This window comes from Micromys minutus (assembly GCF_963924665.1).
Source record: "Micromys minutus genome assembly, chromosome: 14".
Classification (NCBI taxonomy): Eukaryota; Metazoa; Chordata; class Mammalia; order Rodentia; family Muridae; genus Micromys; species Micromys minutus.
In genome coordinates this window covers 1,525,301-1,545,053 of record NC_137983.1, presented here as the reverse complement: position 1 = coordinate 1,545,053, position 19,753 = coordinate 1,525,301, and the positions used below count along the sequence as shown (strand labels likewise).

Below are 19,753 nucleotides of genomic sequence, written 5' to 3'. Positions count from 1 at the left end.
TTAGAATGGGGCAGGAGAGCCTGAGCCTAGAATCCCCCACGAGGGGCTGGGGTCCCGGCTGGAGGTGGAGCCCTTATTATACAAAAGACCCTGGTTCCTTTGCCAGTGCCAAAAAGGACAAAGATCCAGGAATACAGTAACCATGTAGCTAAATCTGCCAACAAAATGCCTCGGATTTATTTACATATCTGATATATAATCCAGGCTGGCTTCTAGCTCTTGCAAAGCGCTGGCTGGCCCACCTGCCTCTGGAGTCAGCTATGCTCCATCATGCTCAGCAAACAGGCTTTGGCCAGAAACCCGGGGACCTTGATCTGGAACATAGCCCAGGCCCCAATCAGTCCTCAGCCAAGCGTCTGAGGTGGACCCTATGGGAATATGTCCCTACACTTTGAAATCCAGTGCAGAGCCTGTTTTCCAGCATTGCCTGCTCTTTTCTGCCCCCTGCACGGCATCACTCTTTCCTCGTCCATCCCCGATTCCCATGGGACATCCACAAGCTCCCACAGCCATTGTCAGGGTCAGTTTGGGAGGCAGACTCCAGATAGACCTTCAAGGAAATCCCATTGATTCATACCACACACACACACATCAGCCATACTTGCTGCAGTCATGAAGACCTGACTTCAAGACCCCAGAGCCCACATAAAGTGGGACAACAGCACAAGTCTGTAATCCTAGCACTCCTACTACAAGGTGGGAAGTGGGGACCAGAGACTCCCTGAAGGTGACCTGAAGCATTTGGGGATAAACAAGAGACCCTGTCTCAAGCCTAGGATGTGCTACGCTGTTCTCTGACCTCTGCTCTCACACATATACAGCACCCGTGTTCACAAGCATGTTGGCAGTCACACACCTAAGTCCCTTGGATAGAGACCAGGTGTCTTCTCCCCAGAGACCTGGAGGCTCAAGGCTGTAGCTGAGCAGCGGCTCCTGAACGTGACTGGGCCAGACCACACTGGCAACATGGTAAGGCAGCATTGTAGGAACCGTTATTTTTTATTCTCAACACACATTTTACATATGTGGGAGGGTCATGTGTGTCTCATAAATACACATGTACACACACTAAGACATAGCAAAAGGACAACTTTGGAGTTAGAGGTGACCCTTAGTCACCAAGGCCTCAGAACATACCACAGCAGTCGTCCTCACAGCTTTGGAGGATGGTGACCATCTCCCCTTTCACAACGCCCCCCTAGTTTTTTTCTTTTTCTTGTTCTACATAGTCTTATTACTAGTCTAGGCTAACCCTCCTGCCTCAGCCTCCCAAGTGTGCTGGGGAGACAGGCATGGAGACTCCTGTCTTTCCCTCCTGGGGATAGTGACAGATGCCAGGGCTATGTGGGTGCTGGGCCAGAGTCCCACCCCTAGCTATCCCCTAGCCACCTCTGACTCCAGGTTCCCACTTCTTCCTAGTACCGCTTTCTCCCAGGCTGCTCTCACTACCCATCTCATCTCCCCAGTCTCTGGGACAGTTCTGTAAAAAGTGTCCCACACACTTGGGGACCATGGCCCAGGGGAGACTGCTTCAAGGAGTTCATGATCTAGGCACTGAGGTGAGAGAGATGGTAGGGAATCCCCACACCAACCCTTAGGTCATCTAAGGTCACCGAGGCACAAACAGGGACGTCCCCGTCCTGGTGGGCAGGATCAGACGCTAGCCTATGCCTTCGTGCTAAGAGGCTGTCAGGTGCTGGTGGAAGTACAGGCCGAAGAGGCTGGAGAGCAGCTGGCAGGCAGCTGTCCACCAGATGATGAAGGCCAGCACGCCTCGGAGGAAAAGGGGTGTAAGCAGGCCACCCAGGATCCCTGCAACCTGGGCCACAGTCTGCTGGGTCTCATCTCCTGCAGGGTCTACAGAGATCAAGGCCCTTGGGGCCTGGGATGGGTCCAGTGGGTGAGTAGAGCTCAGGGCCCAAGAGTAGCCGCCTGTAAGAGTGAAGAAGGGAATTACAGGAGACACAATGGTGGGAGTCTAGAGGCTCTCACGCCCCACCCTCACCTAGGTTATACTCCAAGGACCTTAGGGAGCCTCCAGTTTCCCCAGTCTGTTGCCCTGCCTCCAACCTCCCTGTCTTAACTGTAGCTTTTCCCAAACCTTGCACGCACTTTTATCTGCTTGCCCCACCCTTTCTAGGCCAAGTCCTGACCTCTACTTGCCAACCTTGCTCTTGCTCAGAGACTCCCCACCCCACCCCTGCTTTTATCTGAAGATTTTACTTACCCTTATCAGACCTGGCCCCACCCTCTAACCCCTGGCCCCGCCCTCTTTCCCAGCAGCCCCTCCTCACCCAGGGTCTTGAGCAGCAGTGTGCAGTGCAGAGTGAGGATGAGCGGAGTCAGGTACTGCAGGGTCACCACAGTCACGTAGCAGTAGACCCGGACCACCTGACAGGGGAGGCAGTGAAGAGTGTAGAGGGGGTGGTCGCCCCAGGGCAGAGATCCTGTAACCAGGCCCCCTGGGACCATCCAATCGGGGTGCATACCCGCTGCTGTATTTCCCGGGCCTCAATGCGACCAGCCTCCTTGCGCAGCTGCTCCACACGAGCCTTGGCCAGGCACAGGTAGGCCTGCAGGTGTGGTCGGGTCACTGCCAGCCGCAACAGGCACAGTGCTACCAGCACCCAGAGGCGCAGGGAGTCGAAAGCCCCTTCTAACGGTCTGCAACAAGAGCGAAGCAGGCAGGGAATTTGGGTGAGACCTCGTTCCCCAGGTCACTATATTTCCAGCCCATGGCCTCAGACACCCCAGGTTCCACAGTGTCCCCCAACACGCACACAGAGATGGTCATGTTCCTCATGGATGCCTGATACAGGAAGTCCCGGGCCACAGGCTTTGTCCAGAGCCACAAGGTGCACAGAGGCGACAGGAAGCTGACGTGCAGGAGCAGCCTGGGGGCGAGCATCTCCATGGGAACAGGCTCCTGACCCCCAACCTCTAGGGCAGTTCCATCCCACCCCAGGAGGCCCCCCTAACTGTAGCAGCGGTCGGTCCACAGACAGGGTCAGTGCGTCTTGGTGGGTCTGGGCCAGCCTCAGGCCAGGGAAAACGAGGAAGGCGCCCAGCAAGGAGCCTAGCACCGCCAGCCCAAGGCGGATGGCCAACTTGATCACAGGGAGTCTGGAGAGAAGAGATGGTCTCAGGAAACCCACAACTGGGCAAAAGTCAGCCTTTAGATATTCCCCCTACCTTCACCCTCCCCCAAGATCCAGTCCCCAGAACATACAGCCAATCCCAATCCTGCTTCTTCAGAACAGGCTCCAGATGCTGGGTCATGCTGGCCAGGCCTGGGGAAAGGAGAGACCAAGTGGTGTTGATTGCTGTGGTTTCCAAAGCTAGGCCAACTGGCCTTCCTGCTTCCAGATCTACCTGTCTGCCTCCCCAGTCCCGGGTTTACAGGCATGGGCGGCTAATTTCTCCTTTTTACATGGGTGCAGACTCAGGTCCTTATGCTCACAGAGGCCCAAGCCCCAGCCCAGACAAATATTCTAATTGCACTGTATTTTCCTGTGTTGGGGTACAACCCAGGGCTTCCACATGTGCTGCACAGGTGCCCTGTCTCTGAACCACACAGAGCCCTGCTAGGACCGGACTGCAGGACTGTTTAGAAACAGAACCTAGGGCTGAGAAGACAGCTCAGAGAAGGCACTGGACGCTCTTCCAGAGGACCAGAGTTTAGTTCCCAAGCCCCATGTAGGGTTGTTCACAACCATCTGTAACTCTGGCTCTGGGGTGTCCAACTCTCTCTCGTCTCTAATAGCACCTGCACTTACATGCATACACATGGTAGAAATTTTAAATAAATCCGGAAAACACGGGGGTGCTGGAGAGATGGTTCAACAATTAAGAACACTGGCTGCTTTTCCAGAGGTCCTGAGTTCAATTCCCAGCAACCACACGGTGGCTCACAACCGTCTGTAGGAACAATGCCCTCGTCTGGTGTGTCTGAAGACGTAACACTCACATTCATAAAATAACTAAATCTTAAAAGCAACAAACCACAAGGGCTACAGAGGTGGCTCTGCAGTAAGGAGCCCTTGCTGCTCCTTCACAGGGCTCACACACCCACACTATGGCTCAAAACTGCTGTAACTCCAGTGCCCTCTTCTGGCCTTTATAGGCACTGCACAACCCTGACATATGGACACACATGGAATGCGCGTGCTCTGCACTCTGGCTGCAGCTTTCCTGTCCCTTAATGTGCTGCCTCTGCAATCGCCCAGATAAGTCTTTAAATATGAATAAATCTTGAAAAAATAGTAATAACAGATAAATCTTAATCCCAGCACTTGAGTGACAAAGGCAGGAGGATCTCTGTGACTTTGAAACCAGCCAGAGCCACATGGGGAAACAGAGGAGCACCTACCCGGCTCCAGGCCCAGCTCCAGGGTCTCCTCCCGCACCACCTGCACCAGCATGGCCAGGAGGAGGAAGAGGAAGGCGAAGGAGAGACACACCGAGCGCTCACCGCCCTCCTTGGTGCTGAAATACAGCCGGGTCACCATGAGGAGCATCTTGCTAGGGACAGGGTTAAGAAAGCCAAGGACAGGCTGGGCCCTCTTCAGACCCCTCTCCAGGGCAGGCAACCTGCAGGAACTGGCCTTGGGCACCTGCACTTTAATCCTGGGATGTGGGTCAGTCACTGTGGCAGCAGTGCCTAGGGAGGGAGGCAGTGAAAAGTGCAAACGGTCTGAATGCTTTGGGTTCTCCCTTAAGGACAGTGCTTGCAGAACCCCAGCCTCTCGGTGTGAATCCGGGGGCCTCTTCCTGCATGTCGGGCACACCGCACACCCACTGTTAGGACTGACTCTTTAAGAGCCAAAGACACACAATGCCCCATCAGTTAGCCTCAAAACTCTCCTAAGATGCAGCCCTTGATTAAGGTTCAACTATGAAATGTTTCCCCAGACTCATATCCTGAACACTTGGTGGCCAGGTGACCCCCCAAGGGGTCTATGTTTCCTCAGACTAGGCCTCTGGGCCTCTGCTTCTCAGTGCAGCAGGACCTGTCTTTCCAACTCCAAGCTGGCCTAGTGACATGCTTCATGATGCAAAGTATGCGCTAGAGGGTTTGGGCAAAAAGCCTGACTGTGCGCTGGTAGCCCACAACTTTAACCCTGGCACTCAAGAAGCAGAAGCAGGAGGATCTGGGTCTACAGGGTGAGTTCCAGCACAGCTAGGACTACACAGAGAAAGCCTGTTTTGAAAAAAACAAACCAAACAAAAAGAGATGGGCTAAATCCCAGGAAGCTGTCTCTGGTTTTCCCGAATCTATAGACCTGGAGGGACAGGAACACACACAGTGGGGCCAATACAGGAAAAGCAGACTGTGTGCACATGTAGCCACACAGCGATGAATACCTGCCACCTGAGAGCCTCGGGTGAGCTAGGAATTGGAAGCCAGGATGGTCTGCATACCCTGACTTCTGGGACAGAGGGACAGGGAAGCTGGGGCCTGAGAGCAGAGCAAGGATACAGAGAGAAGGCCAGAGTGAGCAGGCACCAGAACACAGCGATGTTGGTCTCCTGGACTGGGCCCAGCACAAAATAGTAGGCCTCCGTGAAGAGGTACACGCCAACGGAGTACACGGCGAAATCGACGAACCACTGGTATTCCAGAAAGAAGCGCAGGACTGCAGGGACAGGAGCCTCAGCCTCCTGCTCCAGGCTCACCTGACCCAAAGCCCCCCTGGGCAGAATGACCGCAGCAGCTGGGGAGGGGCTGGGGACTGGGCTGGGTGTTACCTAGAGCATCCACAGCAGTGAGGGGACATGTCTCCAGCTGGAAATGGGCATCTCGAGGCACTGACAGTGACTTCTCATCGTGAAGACCATTTGTCCACCTGAGCACATGGGACAGTGAGGTCTATGGCCATCTCCTTTGGGCCTCCTAAAAAGCTTGCGTGGCTTGGGAAAGACCTTCAGTCACATCGGCAACCTAGACGCAGGCCAGCCCAGCAAATACCCAAGAATACAGCAAGATGCTAACTGCCACCACCGTGCCCAGCAGCGCCGCAAGTGGGAGGACAGGGCATGTCCCGCAGCCTGGAGCCCTCGGGCAGGGGTAAAGCCTGTGCCTGGACAGGAGGACATAGCTCTGCTTAGGCCCCATGGGGTCAAAGTGGTGTCACTCACCGCTCCTTCCTGCCCCGGGGCCTCAGTTTCCCTGCCAGTACCCGCAGTTCCTCCTCTGATGGGTGTACGTACCGGAACAGACTGAGAAGAAAAAAGTCAGGAAAGCTTGGCCTAGGGGTGTGAGGTAAAGAACCAGGGTCTGGTCTTGAAAACAGAGCATTGGTCATTGGCAGAGCTGGGGTGGGGCAGCCCTATGGGAAGATGAACCAGGTTGCATGGTGCACCAAAGCTAGGGGAATTCTGGGAACATGGATGAGGGGAACTGACCCATCCACAGGGGCCTCTGTGGGCTGAAGAGTCTGTGAGCTGACTCTCGGACCTCGGCCATTTTTTTTGAGGAGGAACCACTCTAACAATATTATCAGAAGGGGCCAGGCACCCAACAGGAATAAAAAAAGAAAGCTGGATTACAAAAGGCCAGGAGGAGGGGAGTGGAGGTGTGAGGCTCTGTTGTCAAGACAGATCCAAGGTGTACTTTAAAGACATCAAAGGATGGGGCTGGATAGATGGCGAAGGTCTTGAGTTCAATTCCCAGCAACCACATGGTGGCTCACATCTGATGGACGCCCTCTTTTGGTGTGTCTTAAGACAGCTACAGTGTACTCATATATGAAGAAAAAAAAAGACATCTGGCATAGTTGGTAGCATTTCTTCTAGGCTCTGCCCATCAACCAACAGCCAGGTATGGGTGTATCTCTCTCCCCTTCCTCTGTCACCCCGACATGCTCTCTTCCCTTCTTTCCCTCCCCTCTCTCTGTCCTTCTCTGTCCCCTTCTTGCTCTGCCTCTACTTCCTTCTTCACCCCTTCCCACGCCTCGTTTTTTACTGAGCCGGTCATATGGCTGGCACCTCCTGTGCCCACTAAGGCACCCCTCCTGCCACACCTGCCACTGCATTACAAAACATCAGTGGTGCCTGCTTTAGACCCCAGCTCTCAGAAGGCAGAGGCAGGCTGATGGGTCTCTTGTGAGTTCAGGCTAGCCTACTTACAAAGTGAGTTCCAAGAAAGCCAGAGACCATGCCTAAGGCTGCTGGCCTGCGTTTGATGCCTGAAGCCTACTTCAGCTAGAAAGAGAAAACCAACTTTACAGCCTGACTCCACACACGTGCCAGGCAGGCACCTAAACACTATACACACAAAAGGAAGAATAAATCGAAGTTCAAAAAGTGCAGACGGCTAGACAGGTGGCTCAGTGGTTAGCTAAAAGCTCTAGCTCTTCTAGCCATGACCCTACGCCCCGCCCTGAAGTACCAACACCATGCTGGGCGGCTACAACCATACATAACTGACAACTTTCACCTAGGAAAGGCACACACCACACAGACACACCTGTGACATACACAACTGAAAAGAAATCGGGTTTGAAATGCAGGTGGGAAGCTGAGGCAGAGGGATTGCCACACTTTCACAAGCAGCCTAAGCTACAGTGTCAGACTGTCTAAAAACCACAAAACCAGGGGCTGAAGCAATGGCACCAGGTTAAGAGCCAATGGGACACCTCCAGATGCCCCCACAAAGAGGCAGCTCACAACTGTCTGTAACTCCACCCCCCACGCCTCTGGCCTTCCCTTGTACTTACACTCAAGTGCACAATCCCACACGTGGAGACACACCTACTCATAATTAAGAACAGTAGTAATATTTTAAAAAAGGAACGAGAACATGCACCAGGTGCCCCGGCCGGACCACAGGCAGCAGACATCACCTTACCTGCCGTTGCAGAGCAGCCAACGGGCGAAGGAGCAGTGTGGGGCCAGCCTGTGCATGAGGGTGGCAGTGAACAGAGTCACCACCAGCTGCACTCCAAGGACCGCCTAAAGGGGCAGCTCTAGTCAGAAAGTCTCGGGTTCCCTGAAGCAAATCAGGTTATTTATAGAGAAGGTGGGCGGGCCAGCCTCGGGCTCAGGCTCAGGCTTTGGCTCTCAGAAGACAGCAGGGTTGAGTGAGGCCAGAGTCTGTCTTCAGAGTCTGGACAGCCCCAGCAGCTAACCTGGTCCTGACCCCTGCCTGCTTCCACTATCACGAGTTCTGAACCCCTTTCCCTGCATTTTGTTTGCTTTGTGAGCCCTGGCTGTCCCTATGTAGATCAGGCTGGCCTCCAACCTACAGAAATCTACCTACCTGCCTCTGGTTCACCAATGTTGGGATTAAAGACCAGAGCTACCACACCCAACTATTTGTCTGTTTAAAGGATATTTTCCTGCCAGGCATGTTTAAGCATGGGCTTAATCCCAACATTTGGGAAGCAGGTGCAGACATATTGGGTTAGAGGCAGCCTAGTCTACAGAAAGAGTTCTAGGAGACCCAGGGCTACACAGAGACACAGTATCTGAAAGAAAAAGAAAAAAGAAAAAAAGAAAAGACAGAAAGACAAAAATTAAGAAAAAAACAAAGGAAAAGAGGTAGGCAGGTTGATTTCCTCTAGCTCAGGATGGTCTGAACCTCAGTATGTGGCTGAAGGTGACCCCGAACTGCCAACCCTCCTGTTCCCGCCTCCTGAGTTCTGGGGTGATGGTGTGCAGTGCAGGGGTGGGGCCCTGCCCATGATAGGTGATCAGCACACGGACAGTTCCAGCTCTTGTCTACATCGCAAGCAACGGTAAAGAACATCTTCAGAAACCTTTCAATAGGGAAGTGTCACTAGAGCTGCCTGCCAGTGTCCTGGTGTCATAGCCAAGTAGCATGAAACACAGATTGATATTAAAACCAATTGGTCATTAAAAATAATCTGTGTGCCAGATGTGCTAGTGTATAGTTTTGCTTTGTTTCTTTTTTGTTTGTTTGTTTGTTTGTTTTCAGACAGGCTTCTCTGTGTAGCTCAAGCTGTCCTAGAACTCACTCTGTAGACTTGCTGGCTTCAAACTCACAGAAATCCACCTGCCTCTGCCTCCCTTGTGCTAGGAGTTTGCCATCACTGCCCATCAACACCAACGGGTAAGACCTTTGTAAACAAAAAATTTTAATGGGTAAATAAATAAACTAAAAGGAGTGGGAGGCTGGAGAGATGGCTCAGTGGTTAAAAGTACTGGTTGCTCTTCCAGAGGTCACAGGTTCAATTCCCAGCACCCATTTGGCAGCTCACAGCCCTCTCTAACTTCCCTCCCACAGAATCCTACATGTCTTCTATGGCCTCTAAGACCAGCAGACGCACACACAAAACATCATACTTAATAAGTAAATATTAAAAATTAAAAGTATTTTAAAAGAAAAACAGAAAGCCGTGAATTGTGGCACACGTTTGTCATCCCAGCACTCCGGAGGCAGGAGAATCAGAAGTTCGAGTTCGCCATAGGCTACGAATAAGTTCTACTACAACCTGGGCTACATGGGACTCTGTCAGAAAGCAAATACAGCTGCAATCCCAGCTTCCTCACCCTGGACCAGAGCCCTGTTCACCTCCCACCCCGTCCTGCACCACTGACTACACGCCACTTCCAATCGCCCGCGAGGCCTCCACGCCTTCGGGAATCCCTTCAGCTCGGCCAAGCCGTCCTCCGCCCCGGGGACCCCAGAGGGCCTGCTCACCATGTCTGCTCCCCGGGCGCACACGGGCACAAGGCTGGAGGCGGGGAAGCGCCGAGGATCTCTGCCAATTAGAGACGGGATGCCGTTGACGACCATCCTGGGCTAAGAACGGGGCGGTGTGCGCAATGCATGCTGGAAATTGTAGTTGGAAAAGCTGGAGCTTTTCTGACTGCTGTCTTTTCCTTCTTTCTTTTCTTCCTTATTTTCCTTTCTTTCTCTTTCTCCCCCCAAGTCTTTCTCTCTCTCTCTCTCTCTCTCTTTGTTTCTGTCTGTCTGTCTGTCTGTCTGTCTGTCTGTCTCTGTCTCTCTCTCTCTGTGCGTGTGTGAAAGAGAGAGAAAGAGGGAGAGACAGACAGACAGCCTGTGTCTGCCTCCTGTACCACCACCGCCGGGTCTGGTAGCTACAGTCCTCGGAGTCCAGAGGAGAGGGCCAGGTCATTTGAACTGCAGATACATGTGGTTGTTTAGAGGCTGAGAAGAGGCTTCGACTGAACTTGTGTTCCCTGAAAAAGCTCTCTCTACTCACTCCTAATCAATTAATGGGGGGTTATCTGTGTGTGTGAAAGACAGAGGATAACTTGTTAGAGTTGGTTCTCTCCTGCTATCATGTGGGCCCCAGGGAATCAAACTCAGGCTTCACGGAAAAAGCCTCACCACGCTGAACATGCTTGCTAGTCTTGTTTGGTTTTAGTGGGGTCTGAATTTTGCGATGTAGACAAGGATGACCTTGAAGTTCTAATCCTGCCTTCAGTCCTCACAGCAGGGGATGGAACCTGCTGTGCGAGCGACCTTCCCAGCTCACTACACCTTCACCCCAAATCCAGAGAGTAGCCTGCATGTCTGTGTGTGCTTCCTTTCTCTGAGCCACACATGCCTCGCAGGTGTGGTGGGTCACATGGTTGTCTACTCTCTCGGAGGGCTGAGGCAGGAGTATGTTTTAAGACCAAAGACAACCTAGGCTGTATCTAGAGCTGCATATTCTAAGACTGTCTCAAAAAAAATTTAAAAAACCAGAAGAAACACCTGGTAGGTTGGTGAGATGTTTCTTTGTACAAAGGAGTTTCTTTCCACCATGAGGGCCTGAGTTCTAACCCTAGCACTCACATGGTAGAAGAAAGTTGACCTCTGACCTCCACCCCACTTTTACATCATACACTTGTGCCATGGACATAATAATAGTTCATTTAAAAGGAGGTGCTGCCTGGCTTCAGTACCTCACATCTCTACCTTTTGCACTAGTGAGACAGAGCAAAGCCAGATTTGTTAGTTCGGAGCTAGCCTGATCTTCCAGGCCAGCAAGGGATACATTATGAGGCTCTGATTCAAAAGATGAACCTTAAAACATAAATTCCAAAGGCTCAAACAACAAAGGGAAGATTTGGGCTCATGTGGCAGAAAACGCTAGAGTCATATCCATAGGGTATGGTGGCGGGGCTCACACGGAATCCAGCACTTGGGAGGCTGGGTCAGGAGAGCCGTGAACTTGGGAGCACCCCAAGCTGTCAGTCCTTGTTTTATTTTGTTCTTTTCAAACAAAAGCATCACGTACAACAACCTCAGCCTCGGATCAAGCTTGAACAAGAACTAAGCGTCACCTTAGGACCCTATAGTCTTCCCAGGTGGCTCGGAGGGAGGGCATCTCTTATCTTGGTGAAGTCCGAGACAGGCCAGGGTCTGTCTTATGGGCACATGCAGCTCACACACACACACACACAGTCCATACAGCTGACTGTCCGGCCTCTGGGATGATCTCGCTATTGTTTATGAATCTGTGTGAATGTCTTCTTGAGGTAATTCAGTGACTTTGACCCCCTGGACTCAGAATGTCCTGTTGACAGAAGATGGGTGTCCCTGTGCCCCAGTGCTGGAGTTACAAACTCGCTATACCATGGATGGTTTTTTTCAAACTCCTATCCATGTTTGAGGTGCAGCTGCTTTGGTCTGAACCATCTGGGTCTCATTCATGGTCTGGTCTGGTGTAGTCCAGTGTGCTGGAGTTTTATGTCAACTTGACACAAGCTAAAGTCATCTGAGGAACGGAATGTCAGTTGAGAAATGCCTCCGTGAGACTAAGCTGTGGGCAAGCATGTAGAGCGTTTTTAAAACTATCGATAGATGTGTGAGGACCCAGCTCATGACAGGTGGGCCACCCTTGGGCTGGTGGTGGCTCATGCCTTTGATCCCTATGTTCTGGATGCAGAGGCCAGCAGTTTTCTGTTGAGTTCTAGGCCAGCCCAGTCTAAAATCTGAGTTTCGGGACACCCAATATCATACAGAGAAACTCTGCCTTGGAAATACTAAAAGAAAACGGGAAAAGAAAAAAAAAAAAAAAGAAGAAAGAAAAAAAAAAAAAACAGGCTGAGCCAGCAGCAAATCCACAGCCTCCACCTCCAGGTTCCTGGCCTGGCCTGGTCTGATCCCTAGTGTGGTGTCTTTTTCAGACATGGTCTTGCTATGTAGTCCAAGGTCAGATCTTAATGTATACCAGGTTGCCCTCTAACTCAGAAATCTGCCCCTTTCAACCGCTGAATGCTGGAATTAAAGGCGCAGGACTCCACTCCCCACCTCCCACGCCTGTTTGTTTCTCAGACACCTCCTCATGCCCTCCCGGCTCAATGTCTGGACTGTGGAAGCCCTGAGGATCATTCTAGAATCCCAAGGCCCCTCCCGGATCCTTGGGACCTTACAACCTGTCTTCAGTCTTCAGTGATCACTGGTTCTTAGTATTGGACCTGAGAGGTCTAAGGCCACAGTCAGTCCCCTGCCTCCAACCCCATGGTGTCTGAGGCACTCAGCACAGCCAGGAATATCCAGGCAGAAGATGGTTAAGAGTTTCAGAGGCCTTTCGAGTGCCACCCAAGGCGGGAGCAAACTTGCTCCAAGATGGGGTGTCATGTGGAGACCAGGAGGCCTGGGTAGAGGGAGAGGGATGAGCCTAGAAACCATTTTTAAAACTTTGTTTTCATACTGACTTCTGTCAGTCGATGCCCCTTTAATGCAGTTCCTCATGTTGTGGTGACCCCCCAACATAAAACTATCTCCATTGCTACTTTATCACTGTCATTTTGCTATTGTTGTGAATTATAATGTAAATATCTGTGTTTTCCAGTGATCTTAGGTGACCCACAGGTTAAAAAATACTGACCTGTGTACTCAGGAAAGGTGTGGTGATGCCCACAAGTGGACAGCGTGGGGTCAGTTCTCTCCTGCCATGTGTATTTCCTCCCAGGACTGAACTCAGCAGGCCATTGCCTTTCCCACCAGTGGAGCCATCTTGCCCTAGGGCACCCCACTAAAGGCATTTATGTATATAATCATTTAGATGTGCATGTATGTGAGTTCCCTCTAGGCAGAAGCTATGAGAACACATCAGGTGTCCCCTTTGAGGCAAGTCCTTTTCTAGGCTAGACTAGCAGCCAGCAAACCTCCAGCAGAGCTAGTTAACAGTGTCTGTAGAACCCTGGGCTTGTGACCAGGGCACTGGTCACATGATCACATAACCAGCATTGCACCATCCGAGCCATCTCTTGAAGGAGGAAGGGTGCAGCCCCAAAGCCCTGACTCCACCCTTTGTTTTTCCGTGGTATTGTATATCTGTCTCCTTGTGGGATGGTGCCAACACAGCATCAGAGGACACAGAAGGTAGTTAGATGTCTCACTCCCTCCAGACACCCTGTCTCACTCTGGCACTGTGGTTACAGGCATCCAAACCACGTCTGGCTGTTTATATGAATGCTATAGATTCAAACTCAGATCTTAACGCTTGCACAGCAAACTCTTTTGCCATCGACCCTTTCCCGCTGCTCTATTTATCCATTCATTCGCATCTGTGTGTGTGGGCACCTGCACTCAGAGAGGTCAAAGGGCAACTTGGAAGCAGCTGGTTCTTTCCTTCCACCAGCAAATGTTCCAGCAATAGAACTCAGGTCCACAAGATTAGCAGCAAGGGCCTTTACTCCTGAGGCATTTTGGAGTGGCCTTCTGTTTACTTTTTTGAAACAGTGTTTTCTCTGTCCCAGGCTGTCCTAGAACTCCTGGTCACCACTGGCAACCCACCCACTCTCCCAGATTCACACTTCCAGGAGCAGCTCAGTCCCTGGCTTGTCCTTGGTGACGGTGCCAATGGCTCCTTGAGTCAAATCCACACCCTCCACCTGACCTTCCTCTTGGAATCCATTTCTGTTGTGTGCACCCCAAAAACCAATGTAGGCAAAAAGAAGACCTTTGGGGAGTCTGGGTGTGGGTTATCCCGGGCTCAGGAGGCTCTGAGCTGGGGGCTGCCCAGTGCCCTCCCGAATCCTTGGGCTTTATTGATACAGCGGCCCCCAGGAAGGGACAGGGACTCATTAGTAATGCACATTGGGTGCCCTCACACTCCTGGCCTTGCAGGGAACCTGAGACTGCGGGAACTCTGTGGAGGCTGGAGGAACCTCTTGGAGCGCTACCGTGGCCAGCTGTCCGGGGACAAGCGGCGCATGGAGGCCGAGGGCCGCAGTGGCTCTGCCAGTGGCCTGGCAAGGAGCAGAGGGTAGGGGAAGGACCTGGGGAAGTCGCCAGAGGTTCCAGTGACTGGAGACAGACGTTCGGACTTGATGTTGACCGGAGGCGCCGGAGAGGAGGCCTCTCGGCTGGGGGGACCCTCTTCGCACAGACTGCGGGCACTGCTGGAGAGATGGGGGAGGGGAGCAGGAAGGTGAGAGACACAGATAGAGAAGAAGGCTCACAGGCTACGGGGTTCTGGAATCCCTTCTAAATCTCACGGCCCCACCCTCAACCCGGTCCAGACAAGTCTCGCTTCTGGCCGCCAGGGGGCGCCCAACTCACGCTGGCCCGGCGGGGTCCACCGGGTCTCTCGTTGGTGGCCAAGACGAAGGCTGCAGGGGAACCTGAGCTGCGTCTCCCGGGCTGCAATCTGCAGGCAGAGGCTGGATGAGCGGAGATCCTGTCAGTACGCCAACCCTCCCACTCCCGGACTCAGGGTTGGGGCAAGGGACCCCAACGGGCAGGCAAGTCAGACGGGGTTGGGCGTACCGGCGGAGCCTGATGGTAGGAAGGCAAAGCTACCCAGAGCGGGGCCTGGGGCGCTGGGGCTCTGCAGGCCACTGTATAGGCTCCTCTGAGGGAACAGCAAGGAAGAAAAACTGAGGCTGGATGTGACCCCCTGCTTCCTCCCTTCCTCTTTCCCTTTTCCTCCTCCATCCTCTTCTAACTCTCTCTTCTCTCACCGAGGTGCCCAGTCCCCCTCGGGCACCAACCAGGCCAGGGGGCAGGTCTGGCCTTCGCCCATCAGTCGCCAGGTACAGGGGTGGGGGCGTCTTGCCCGCAAGGTGGCTCGGAGAGAAGATGGGGTGTCCCAGACCTGGAGGGAGGCGAAGATCCAGGGAGAGGCCGTCATGTCATCGAAACCAGAGCCCAGGTTCCTCACACCCTTCTGCCCTCCCCACACTCCATCTCTCATGCTACTACTAATACTCACCCGGGGGTCGAAAGTGAGGTGGGCGGCTGTGGACAGACGAGGTCTCCCCCAGCCCGCCATGGTCAAAGCCTAAAGTGGCGGGTGGGACCCGGTATGACAGCTCTGAAACCGACATTGTGGGAGCCACGGGCTGTGGACAGAGACCAGGGAGAATGAAGCAACGGGAGCTCCATCCCTCAGATGTCTCTGCGGGTCTCCATTAAGGCCTAGACCCAAGGCTGAGCTCCATCTCAGCTGCATAGCCTGGTTCAGGGCTGAGGTCTCTCTCTGCAGACCGTGGGGTGTCGGATCATCGGAGAAATTGTGGCAGGAAGACTTGCTGAACTGTTACTGTCCTTCGAAGCCTGGGTCATAAAGTGCATTCCCCACCCACCCAGGACAAGACCGACTTCCACTGGCCTTTTACCACTAAACCCGGGGTCTCAAACTTTGTATCTGAAGTATGTTAGAGGGGAAGGGGGAGGGGGAGTTGAAGAAGGAACAGGCAAGTCCTCTTACATAGATCCGAGGAGGGGGTGAGGCCGAGCCTCTGTCACCTCCCAGCGTCCTCAGCAGCTTCTCTCCAGGACCCTCTGGCTCCTCCTCCACATCCAGCTCGGGCCCATCAAGGCCCACGCCCCTCCTCTTCAGTGTCTGTGAGAACAGCAGATGACAGGGTGGGCCGTCTGATCTTACCAGACTCCTAGAACTTGGCTCTTGGGTACCTGGAAGAGAAGACCTTCCCCAGCCAATTTGCATAGACAGCTATAGATGGGCGTGGCCTGCTCCAGCTGGACCCCAGGGGCTAAAGCCACACAGCGGCCAAGCTGTTCCCGGGGACTGCACGTGGCTTCAGGTACCTGCAAGATATCCGCGTTCGTGCGGCTCTCGTGCGGCTCACTGTACTCGGTGTATTTGAGCAGTACCCGGTCCATGTCGCTGCTCGCGTACTGGAAGAGGCGTTGCGCACTGTTGAAGATGATCAGCGCAATGTCGCAGTCACAAAGCACGCTCAACTCGTAAGCTTTCTTCATCAGCCCAAACTTGCGCTTGGTGAAAGTCACCTACACCACAGCCACAGAGACAGGGGGTGCGGGACAGGGGGTGCGGGCGTTAGAGGAGAGTGCTCCTAAAGGACTGCAGAGCCAGCTTCTCTCTTCACTTTCCAACTGAACCTGGGAAACCTCTCTGCATGTTTGCAACTCCACCCAAGTATCCAGTTCCCTTCTGAGAGGAAGACTGGGACCCAGAACCCAAGCTTTCTGTCACACTCAGACTCCCCAAGGTGACCTCAGGACTCAAGACTTCTCTGCAAGACCATTTGACCTTGGCCTGGATGTGCCCCTGCCCAGAATGCCACTCCCCCTCTCATGGTAGAGCCACCTGGGAACTCACCTGCCTGTTTCTTTGGTCTAGAATTCGTGAGATCTGGATTTTTTTCCTCCCCATCGTGGGTGGCTGTGCAAAGCGACTGCTCTGTAGGAGAGAGCAGAAAAGCATGAACAGGACAAGGACCACAGAACCAGCCTCCATCTTGGTCCTGCCCACTTCAAGTTCCAGCAGAACAAAGAGGGCAAGATGACAGGGAGAAGACAAGACACTTCATCTAGGGTGGCCCACTGGGCACCAGCCAGGTGCACTTCACGCTCCACAAACACAGTGCAATGTGGAGGTCTGTCACCTCCACATCCTTGCACCCAGGAAGCCGGGGCAGGAAGAAGCTGGGGTCCAGGCTAGCCTCTGCTCCACAGGGAAGATGGAGGACAGCAAGGACTACAACACTTGCTCAAACGGAAAGGACCATTAGCCCGTGCTCTGGAAACTGAACAGATGTGCAGGCTGGTCACTCACTACTGTGTGTGTGCATGTGTGCGTGGGTACCACTCTGAGCATGCGTGGAGACACAGGACAACTTTCTGGTTCCCCTGTCCATTACAATGGTCAGGCACTCAGGCTAGGCAACAAATGGCCTTGCTAGGTGAGCCATCTCACGCATGCTCTTGTTCATAGAGACAGGATCTCTCTATATGGCCCTGGTTGTCCTGGAACTTGATATGTAGATCAGGCTGGCCCCAAACTCATGCATCCAACATCCAACTCTTTTCTTTCTTTAGTGCAAGATTCACTGTGAACTGGCATGGCAATATGCCAGACTGTGTGTTTTTCTGTACTGTGCAATCATTACTGTGGTCTAATTCTAGAACATTCTATGGTCATTAAGGCAATAGTTGTCCTTGCTCCCTTCCTTCTGCTCCCTCTGCCTTCTGTGAAGTTCCCTGTTCTGGACATTTCCACACATAGGGTCACACATTATGTAGGCCTGGGGTCTCCCAACATTTTCACTGTGGGACCTGAAGGGAGAACGTTCTGAGACATGGTTTTGCTAAGTAGTCAAGGCTGACTCAGAACTCGAAATCCCCATCTCAGCCTCCAGAGTGCCAGAAGAACAGAAGTGCTCATCACGTCCCCTGAGGAAAATCCTGGTGTGTGCAGCCACAGAAAACCTTGTTTGCTTAGTTCAGGCTGGCAGACCGGGAAGCTCCGCCAAAGGGTCCAAATGGGGATGTGAGACACCCCTGGCCTCCGTGGTGGGGCTTCCAGGAGTTGTAGACTAACCTGGGCTATGGTGAGAACTTCTCTTAAACGAAAGAAAACAAGGTAATGCTTCTGAGCTGCACATGGGTGAGACCCCGTAGTGTGAGCACGCGGTGGCTCAGGCAGGAGACTGCTGAAGTCTAGGAGCTCTAGGCTAGTCTGGGCTTTATTTAGGATTGCCTCAAGCAGGGAGGCTCAGTTGGTAAAGCATTTTCTGTATAAATGTGAGGACCAGAGTTGCCTGGCACTCCCCAAGAGCACACACCTACAGGCTCTGCACTGGGGCGGGCAGACCCCCAGGCTCTGGGATCTAGGGAGAAGGTTGGGAGTGTATGTAAAAGCGCTGGCTGCACAGGAATGCGTGCCTGAGTTTGAATCTCAGGACCCACATGAAAGTCTGGGCGCTGATGTGAGAATGGGAACACGGAGAAGCATGGGACTTGGTGACCCCTGAGCTCCAGGTCTGAGGAAGGAATCACAGAATGACGGACAGGATGTTCAGTGTCCTCTGTGCACTTGTGAGTGCACACACACGTACAGGCACACACACAGGCAGATACACACAAATACACACATACACATGAGCACAGATACTCAGACAAGCACAGAAAGCAATATATAATGGCATCCCACACCAACCCTCCCCCCACCCCTCCCCCGCACTGGGGCAGGGACACCCACTGGCCTAAGGCACAGCGTCCTGCAAAAGTCTGGACTCACAGGTAAGCTAAAGGCTGGGCTAAGACACTGTTTAGAAACAGAGAACTGGCCATTCTCATGATCTGAATTTTTTTTCTTTTCTCTCTCTTAATTTTTTATTTTTTTAGGAGACAGGCTCTTCTGTAGCCCAGGCCTCAGACTTGCTGTGTAGCAGAAACTGGCACCTATGTTAAAGATTGGGCAGCTCCAAAGCTCACATGGAGGACCAGGCAGATAGTGAGGTTCTTACCCTCTTGGGGACAGTCCCTCTGCAGACTATGGAGCTATACAACTTCTCTTGCCTCATAACCAGCTGAGACTCCCAGTGGTCACCTCAGGGTCCCATGGGCCTGCCTGCACCCATCTCCCCATATGGGATGCCTTTCTCTGCTCACTGACTTGATCCCAGGTAGACACACCATATCCGGTGCCACCCTTGGCTGGTAATGGGTGTGTCCAAGCTGGAGGCCTCAAATGGCAGTTCATGTCTGTGATATTAGCGCTCCAGGCTGAGGCAGGGGATTCCTTGAGCTTTAGCTCCTGGCTAGTCAGACCTCCATAGCAGGCCTCAGAAAACAAAACAACAACAAAAAAAAACAACAAAACAAAACAAAACAAAACAAAAACAAAAACAGAATCTTGGCACTGCATCTGAGCACGGAGAGGGTGAAGGCAGAGGATCAGAAACTCAAGGTCAGACTGAATGAGGGAAGCCACGGCTGCTTCCTAGTCCTCGAGCCACCTGGGAACTCTGTATCCCCGCAGTGTGGGATACTTCAGCTAACAGGCGAGATGTCACTGGCCCTGACTAGCCACCACCCTCTCTGAACTGGGGTCTCTCAGTTGAGTCCAAGAAACAGCTCCAGGGCCACCAGGGCCCCAGATCCAGCTTCTCTTACTAAATTTAACCTCCTTGCTAATTTTAACCCTTAGCCTGAACCGGTCCTTTCCCAGGGAAGGGATGTGTTGTTAAAACCCAGACAGGTCCCAGGAGGCTGAAGGGGGCACTGGACCGGAGGTTCCCTAGCCAAGATAACTCTGGAAAGGTCTCCTACTCCAGATCCCGTGAGAGCCAGGCATGCTTGGACCTAAGTCATTTACTGGGTCCTCTTCCTCTGCCCCCAAGATATGAGGCTCAGACAATGGGGAGGGGGAGGACCAAAGGGTGGGGTGCTGAGAGAAGGGTGCAGGGGCTCTCTCTGAACACTGCCCTGTTCACAGAGCAGAGAGAGGCAGTAAGTTCCTAAAAGAAGAAAGAACAGGCGAAGGGGCCCTGACATCGAAGGGAGGCTGGCCGGGCACTGCGGAGTCTTGGTCTGTCACTGGGGGCAGAAATTGGC

The 19,753-nt window shown here is 52.9% G+C and overlaps 2 protein-coding genes across 5 annotated transcripts; both read right to left on the bottom strand.

The window, feature by feature from the left end:
- Positions 1–989: 989 nt before the first annotated feature.
- On the bottom strand, positions 990–9,775 carry TMEM161A (transmembrane protein 161A). Of its 2 annotated transcripts, none has more exons than XM_080928411.1 (12): positions 9,665–9,775; positions 7,850–7,953; positions 6,139–6,219; positions 5,749–5,846; positions 5,480–5,636; positions 4,370–4,521; positions 3,230–3,290; positions 2,980–3,123; positions 2,781–2,894; positions 2,490–2,664; positions 2,295–2,391; positions 990–1,932 (listed from the first exon to the last, which is right to left on the bottom strand). In XM_080928411.1, the coding sequence occupies exons 1-12, from the start codon at positions 9,758–9,760 to the stop codon at positions 1,679–1,681; spliced, it is 1,533 nt and encodes a 510-aa protein (XP_080784537.1). In that variant the 5' UTR covers positions 9,761–9,775; the 3' UTR covers positions 990–1,678. The 2 variants fall into 2 exon arrangements, with proteins under 2 accessions (XP_080784537.1, XP_080784538.1); XM_080928412.1 differs by having other exon boundaries at positions 7,850–8,468; positions 9,665–9,680.
- A 4,314-nt stretch (positions 9,776–14,089) lies between these two features.
- LOC308429490 (myocyte-specific enhancer factor 2B) lies at positions 14,090–16,589 on the bottom strand. Of its 3 annotated transcripts, none has more exons than XM_080928346.1 (8): positions 16,515–16,589; positions 15,980–16,183; positions 15,639–15,773; positions 15,141–15,270; positions 14,890–15,023; positions 14,696–14,780; positions 14,489–14,576; positions 14,090–14,328 (listed from the first exon to the last, which is right to left on the bottom strand). In XM_080928346.1, exons 1-8 carry the CDS (start codon positions 16,566–16,568, stop codon positions 14,106–14,108), a joined length of 1,053 nt encoding a protein of 350 aa, XP_080784472.1. In that variant the 5' UTR covers positions 16,569–16,589; the 3' UTR covers positions 14,090–14,105. The 3 variants fall into 3 exon arrangements, with proteins under 3 accessions (XP_080784472.1, XP_080784473.1, XP_080784474.1); XM_080928347.1 differs by having other exon boundaries at positions 14,090–14,325; XM_080928348.1 differs by having other exon boundaries at positions 14,090–14,325; positions 14,920–15,023.
- Between the last annotated feature and the right edge of the window lie 3,164 nt (positions 16,590–19,753).

What these genes read in the sequence shown, in the direction of transcription:
- TMEM161A (XM_080928411.1), bottom strand. Translation starts at nt 9,760, where the DNA reads ATGGTCGTCAACGGCATCCCGTCTCTAATTGGCAGAGATCCTCGGCGC. An exon ending in CACTGCTGTGGATGCTCTAG is followed by an intron (nt 5,637 to 5,748) that starts GTAACACCCAGC and finishes CTGTCCCTGCAG; the next exon opens with TCCTGCGCTTCTTTCTGGAA. An exon ending in GGAGCTGGGCCTGGAGCCGG is followed by an intron (nt 3,291 to 4,369) that starts GTAGGTGCTCCT and finishes TCCTTTCCCCAG; the next exon opens with GCCTGGCCAGCATGACCCAG.
- LOC308429490 (XM_080928346.1), bottom strand. Translation starts at nt 16,568, where the DNA reads ATGGGGAGGAAAAAAATCCAGATCTCACGAATTCTAGACCAAAGAAAC. An exon ending in CACCCCCTCCTCGGATCTAT is followed by an intron (nt 15,271 to 15,638) that starts GTAAGAGGACTT and finishes CTCTGTCCACAG; the next exon opens with CCCGTGGCTCCCACAATGTC. An exon ending in CCTACCATCAGGCTCCGCCG is followed by an intron (nt 14,577 to 14,695) that starts GTACGCCCAACC and finishes CTCTGCCTGCAG; the next exon opens with ATTGCAGCCCGGGAGACGCA.